Raw genomic sequence first — 6,613 nt, forward strand, 5'->3', positions numbered from 1 at the left:
AAACATGCGTCCATTGGAAGCGAGATCCCATGCCTTACGGCTTCTCGCACGCTGTGAAGAATGGTGTCCCTCATTGTCGCTTCCCGCACAACGGTTGGTGACAGAATGTCCGAATATGCCCTTTCCAGCATGTATATTTCCGCGGGGCGGTCAATTTCCTGGGGCTTGGTTTCCAACGGAATGCGACTCAGCCCGTCCGCGTGGGCGATTCGGGTCCCGGCCCTGTGAACCAGCTCGTACTTATACGATGACAGGAGTAGTGCCCACCGCAGGAGTCTCGGAGAGCCGTGCAAAGGTATCGGCTTCTCTGGCCCGAGAAGACCCAGCAGCGGTTTATGGTCAGTGACAATCTCGAACGCTCTTCCCCAGAGGTACTGGCGGAACTTTGTAACGTCAAAAACTACACCCAGGGCTTCCTTGTCGAGCTGGCTGTAATTAACTTCTGCTGGTGCCAAACTTCTCGATGCAAACGCAATCGGACGTTCTTCTCCAGATTTGCATCGGTGGCTCAGTACCGCGCTAACGCCATGAGGCGAGGCGTCATAGCAAAGGATAACCGGAAGGTCCGGATTATAGTGTACACAGACCTTAGCTGACGTCAGTAGTTTTTTGCCGTTTTTTGCTGTTGTCGACATGGTCTTGGTCTGATGTCCCGGTTATCAAGATATCGTCCAAGTTGTGAGAACTAGTAGAGACATTGAGTAGCAACAGCAACGTTTATTCCAAGGTGGAACCGCGACTGGAATGCAGCGCGGACTGGCAAACAAGCACACAAAACAACCACTCAGCGCGAGCCAAAATCAACCTTAGCTTCGTCACCTGAAGCTCTATCACACTTCCCCCTTTAAGCAACACCATATCTGTCTGGTTCACGACGACTGCGTAACCGGTAGCGACGACTGCCCGTGACGGACTCGCGCTCGTGCTCGTGCTCGCGCTCGTGCGCTCGGACGCTCCGAAGTGCGACTGCATTTGTGATCCGCTTCTGTCGATAAGATATGAGGGCGGTCGGAATGAGGAAACTGTCAGGAGGTTCCGCGTGACGACCCTTCCACTTCCGGAAACGGCAAGGGAAACTCTTCATTAGGATCGTCAATCGCTGCAGGGCGACATCGTACATCGGAAGCGGGAATGTTCTTCGAACATTTCGGAGCCCTGCTTGCTCACAATCGTCCCTGTCTTCCAGTGTCCCTTCTTGGAGTTGTCCAACATCCAAACTCCTTGGTCGACAGAGAACTGTCTGTCCTGAGTTCGTCTGTCGTAATTTCGCTTTTGACGCTCCGGTGCCAGACTATCTCTTCCGGAACACGCCACCTCAGATGGACGGACGAGATCAAGTAGAGAACGATACTGTCTGTTATTCAACAGCTCACAAGGAGGACGGCCTGTGGTGACATGCGGTGTCACTCTGTATTTAAAAAGAAAGTCACAAAGTCTGTCCTTGCCACCTCCCTCTTCGAACCGACGTGGAGTGGTCTTGAAAGTTCTCACAAAATTCTCCGCCAGACCATTTGACTGCGGATGGTATGGCGGAGTGAGGACGTGGTGTATTCCTCGTTGTTTCAAGAAATCCTCGAAGACCTGACTTGTGAATGGCGGTCCGTTGTCTGTGACGAGAACTTCCGGTAGTCCGTTTTGGACAAAAATATCTTGAAAAGCACTGATCGTTTTCAGAGCATTGGTACCGGTCATCTGGATGATGTCGGGCCATTTGCTGAAGGCATCAATAACAATCAAATAGTGCTTCCCATGAAGCTCTGCGAAATCCGCGTGAAGGCGATGCCACGCCTTGTCAGGTTGCTCCCACTGATGAAAGGGAACAGGGATCTCCTGCGCAGCCACTGCCGAGCACTGCTCGCAGTTCCTGACCCTGGATTCAATGTCCTTATCTAGACCAGGCCACCAAATATACGAACGAGCAAACATCTTCATTTTCGATTGGCCGATATGGCAGTCATGCAGAATATCCAGAAGTTTGTGCCTCAACTTGGTTGCCACAACTGTGCGCATTCCCCAAAGTATGCAGCCCTTGTGCATCGTTAACTCTGTCTGCCGCTGGTAAAACTGGGATAGATTCGGTGCAACATGACCTGGCCATCCACGTAAAACATATTTCGTTACCTATGTTAGCATGGGCTCCTCAAGAGTGGCAGCGGCAATGTCCTTAGCCGTCACCGGAAGGGTTGACATGTGGTAATCTTGGACCGCAAAAATTTCGTCCGTTCCAACGCTAAAAACACACTCTTCTGCAGCTTTGTCAAATTCATGGTCCGGTCCTTCCGGAAGCCGGGAGAGACCGTCTGTGTTCGCAATTTTAGACGATCCCTTGACTGGATGTCGAAACTGTAGGACATTAGGATGAGTGCCCAACGCTGTAACCGGCTTGCTGTCGTTACAGGGATACCTCTTGATGGCCCAAAAATTACCGTAAGGGGCTTGTGGTCGGTGTACAATATGAATTTCCGGCCCCACAGGTACTGGTGGAATTTCCTAACGCCGAAAAAAATTATGGCCAAGGCCTCTCGTTCAATTTGGGCATACTTTTTCTCTGCAACTGTGAGTGTCTTTGACGCGTGCGCGATTGGTCTATCACCCCGTGGAGCCGGTGGTAGATAACTGCTCTGAGACCTTTTGAAGAGGCGTCGACTGCCAAGAAAATTTCCTTAGTGGGATCGTAGTGTGTTAATACCTTCGCTGAAGCTAGCATGCTCTTGATGCTCTCAAAGGCTTCGACGCACGCAGAAGTCCAACACCACGACGCTCCCTTCTTGAGTAAATCATTTAAAGGTGAACACACATCCGCCAGACCTTCCAAGTATTTGCCATAGTGCTGAACCATGCCTAAGAAAGAACGTAGTTCTGATACTTGATTGGGCGGTGGCAAGTTAAGGATCGCTGACACCTTCTTCGGAGAGGGCCGAAATCCGTCGGCATCTACGATGTGACCGAGATACTCCACTTGGGTTTGCAGGAAAGCACATTTCTCCCGCTTCAGAGTGAATCCGAATTCTTGCAGTCTTGCTAGGACCTTAGACAGATTGCTGAGATGTTCTTCGTCGTTACGGCCCGTGACAATAATGTCGTCGAGATAGCAAGCCACAGACGGCAGTCCTGAGATAACTTGCTCCATCGTGCGCTGGAAAACAGCAGGTGCCGAGGCTATCCCGAAGGGCATACGATTGAATTGGAAGAGACCCTTGTGCGTATTTATAACCAGCATTTTTTTTTTTTTTGCTTCTTCGTCGAGTTCCATTTGAAGGTGTGCCTCTGAGAGATCGAGCTTCGTGAATTTCTCACCGCCGTTGAGAACCGCCAGGAGCTCTTCCGGCCTTGGAATGGGATATTGTGCAATGGCCAGCTGCGGGTTAACCGTGACACTAAAGTCTCCGCAGACACGGACGGCCCCGTTTGGTTTGGGCACGACCACGATTGGTGTCGCCCAATCTGATACCTCCACCGGTTGCAACACTCCACTCTTCACCTGACGTTGTAAATCGGTCTCTACTGCCTGTCTTGTGGCAAAAGGTATAGGACGTGGTTTGAAGAACTTCGGTGGTGCCCTCTCACGTACATGAAGATGGACCAGCAACTTCGTGCACCTTCCGAGGCCAGGGCGGAAGAGCGCTGAAAATTTTCCCAAAAGCTCGTTTAGTCACTCCTTTGCAATACCGACGCTCCCCACAAACAGCCTGTTGAGGTCGATATCCAGTCGCCTAATCCACTCTCTTCCAAGTAAATTCGTGTGTTCCATTCGTGTGAACAACACCTGCAACCTTTGCGTTCGGTTTCCGAACGAAACATCCAATTCCGTTTGTCCACGAAGTGGAATTTCGCCCTTATTCAAACAGCGTAGTCGATAAGGCGAAGTCTCTAGCTTCGGCTTCCCAAGCTTTATAAACGTGCGGACATCCAGCAGCGTGGCCCGTGAACCAGTATCCACTTGGAGTGTGATACTCAGGAGCCAGGGGAGAGTACCGTGTCAGTGCGTGGACAGATTTTGGATACTCCAAGTCACATACATACACGTAACCAACGTCTGAATCAGTGGGGTGACGCATAAAATCCACAGAGCTAAGATCCTCGACCCATTCGAAACCACCGACTGGGAGGTGTTTTATCATACTGAATCCGTAAAGATTGTTGCAATCTATGTATGATATAGGGGTACACTTCCACTGTATCAGGATCGTACCCACTGCACAGAGGGTTGTTGGCACGTAAATGACGTCTGCTCGCCTGACAGAGTCCGCCTCTAACACCCGATTCAATGGTTCTGTACATGTCCTCTTCGGTGAACAATTCCAATTTTGCCTGCGTGTAATTTAGGGCGCATTGCCACGAATAGGATGCCAGAGAAACACAATGACGCAATTCCAATCTGCGTGCACCGTAGCAAAGGCGTTGGAAATGCTGCTTATGTCTGCCTGTAACAAGGCATCCGTTTTCAGGTACAATGCGTTATAATCCTGTAAACTCGAGCACCCAAAATATTCAAATACATGCAGAACATACTGGTAGTCTACGTCACTTATATCTTCCCCAGATCATTTCGAAAGGCGGATTTTTCTGGTAGGGCCGATTCATCGTACACTGCGAAAGAACTAATATAGCTGTACGGGAATACACCTTTACGAAGCAAAATTTTGATTTTGTAGTCGTCTCCAAATCTTGCTTAAGGCATTGGAACGCCTCTATGCCCCCCATGCATTTGACAGTTTCCACTAGCTCCCCCCGCAACGAATTTAGGTACTGCATGGTATCTCTGAAGAGGAAGGTGCCAATTTCGAACAAACTAATTTTTTCCATGGAGCTGGCTACAATGAAGGGAGGTCGCTTCCACCCGAGAACGTGAAATTCACGTAACAGTCCAGCCAAATCGTAAGACAAATTGTGGACCATGATCGGCAATTTTTCTCTGGTAGTGCACGCGACATTGCAGGGGTTACACATTCGAACCAAAGAGATAAAAATTGAAATGTAACAATATCATGCCATGACAGTACGTGATCAATACATATCACACGTAGAGGCCAGTAGTCCTGAATAAGCTGATGGTTTCACAGCATGAACATTCGCTGTGACTCAGAATTTACATTTCATTCACCTTACAGCACACATACTGAACATTCCTAATAAATGGAAACTTCTCATACTCACCACCCGAAACAGATTCCATCAAGCTGTGATACAAATTGACCACTTTTTTTGTATTGTTGACTCTATGAGATGCGGCACAGAAGATTGTGTGCTCATCTTCCTAAACGTTCCTTAACCATTTAGCCCGCTTGTTATTCACATGTTGCCTATTTCTATCCTTGAGTAAACAACTGAAACAAGTTCTAAAACATTGCCACATTGCTATCACACTGAAGTGCAGCATCCCATCGCATACTCTCGAGGAGTACCAACACCGCTGTGCTTCACATTTAAACCACCCCGCATATGTAAGCAATTCCCTCCCCTGGAGAGCTTTAAAATGCTGGGAAACATCATTTCTTTCATACTTACTCACTGAAGTGGAACTTGATGATCCCGTCCACCATCCTAAAGCCTTTACACTGCCGCTGTTTCAAGAAGTCTTGCGGCCCCAGACGTAACATTTCCCCCGAGCCACATGCCCACATAATAGCTGACCATATTCCTAAATTTCGCCCTGCCTCCATCAATCACCTCCACGAAAAACCCTACACTTATGAAGCCAAACTTGATAGAATTTCTGCGGCCACTAATAGATAGAATCTTTGCCGCTTCTTAACTACCTGTGCGATATGAATCCCCACAGCTGGTTCAAAAGTTAGACTGCTGAATCCAAATTATTTTTTGAGGCATAACCACAGGTATGCAGGCACTTTACGCTCAAAAATTGCATGTTTTGCTGTTTCTGCGCGACTACAAAGTGCGCTGCTCCGTCTACTGGTTTTACCCATAAGTAGAATCTGTTTTTCACAGGCAGAACTCCATGCCCTATTCTCCACAAAAACGATTTCCTTTTACTTTGAACCAGAAGTTATTCATTATTCACCGTCCCTCTCGTGTTATCTGGGAAGAGGAGTTCTCAACTAATTCTTCCCTAAAAATAAATAAGTAAATTTCTGTTTCTGTAAATTTCCACGTCCTTGCAATCGCCATAGTCTTAATTATTGTTCAACTTTTTAAGCTGTACAAGGGCCTCTTTCGCTACTTTGTATAGTCTTGACTGGTTTTCATACATGGGCTCTCTATGATCAATCCTCTCTCGCCGAGAATGTTTTATGTCAGTGCCCTGATAAAATCTCGATAACAGTTTCCCGGAACGTTCCTGAGCTAGCATCCTGTAATTTCCCTGTACTGCGTATGCCTCTGCCAAACGTCGAAAGTCCGGAATTTGCGGGCCACCATCATTCACTGGAAGCCTTAATCTTTCTTGCGCCACACACTGAGTATTCCCGCTCCAAAGGAACCTAAAACAACGTTTCTCTATTCCTCGGCATACATCCCGAGACGGGTGAATGACAGAGAACAAGTAGGCGTACTTTTGTACCACGATAGATTTAATGACCTGTGCTCTAGCCATCAGAGACATTGCAGGCTCTCTTTTCAATTGCTTCCTTCAAGTGCGACGAATCATTGCAAG

At 48.1% G+C, this 6,613-nt stretch overlaps 2 protein-coding genes across 2 annotated transcripts; both read right to left on the reverse strand.

The window, feature by feature from the left end:
- Window positions 1–1,092: 1,092 nt before the first annotated feature.
- Window positions 1,093–2,037, reverse strand: LOC135369118 (uncharacterized protein K02A2.6-like). Its single transcript, XM_064602783.1, has one exon. The coding sequence runs from the start codon at window positions 2,035–2,037 to the stop codon at window positions 1,093–1,095; it is 945 nt and encodes a 314-aa protein (XP_064458853.1).
- An 84-nt stretch (window positions 2,038–2,121) lies between these two features.
- LOC135369119 (uncharacterized protein K02A2.6-like) lies at window positions 2,122–5,600 on the reverse strand. The gene is made up of 3 exons (XM_064602784.1): window positions 5,513–5,600; window positions 2,690–3,624; window positions 2,122–2,343 (listed from the first exon to the last, which is right to left on the reverse strand). The coding sequence occupies exons 1-3, from the start codon at window positions 5,598–5,600 to the stop codon at window positions 2,122–2,124; spliced, it is 1,245 nt and encodes a 414-aa protein (XP_064458854.1).
- Window positions 5,601–6,613: the final 1,013 nt, after the last annotated feature.

Source organism: Ornithodoros turicata, chromosome 9, assembly GCF_037126465.1.
Source record: "Ornithodoros turicata isolate Travis chromosome 9, ASM3712646v1, whole genome shotgun sequence".
Classification (NCBI taxonomy): Eukaryota; Metazoa; Arthropoda; class Arachnida; order Ixodida; family Argasidae; genus Ornithodoros; species Ornithodoros turicata.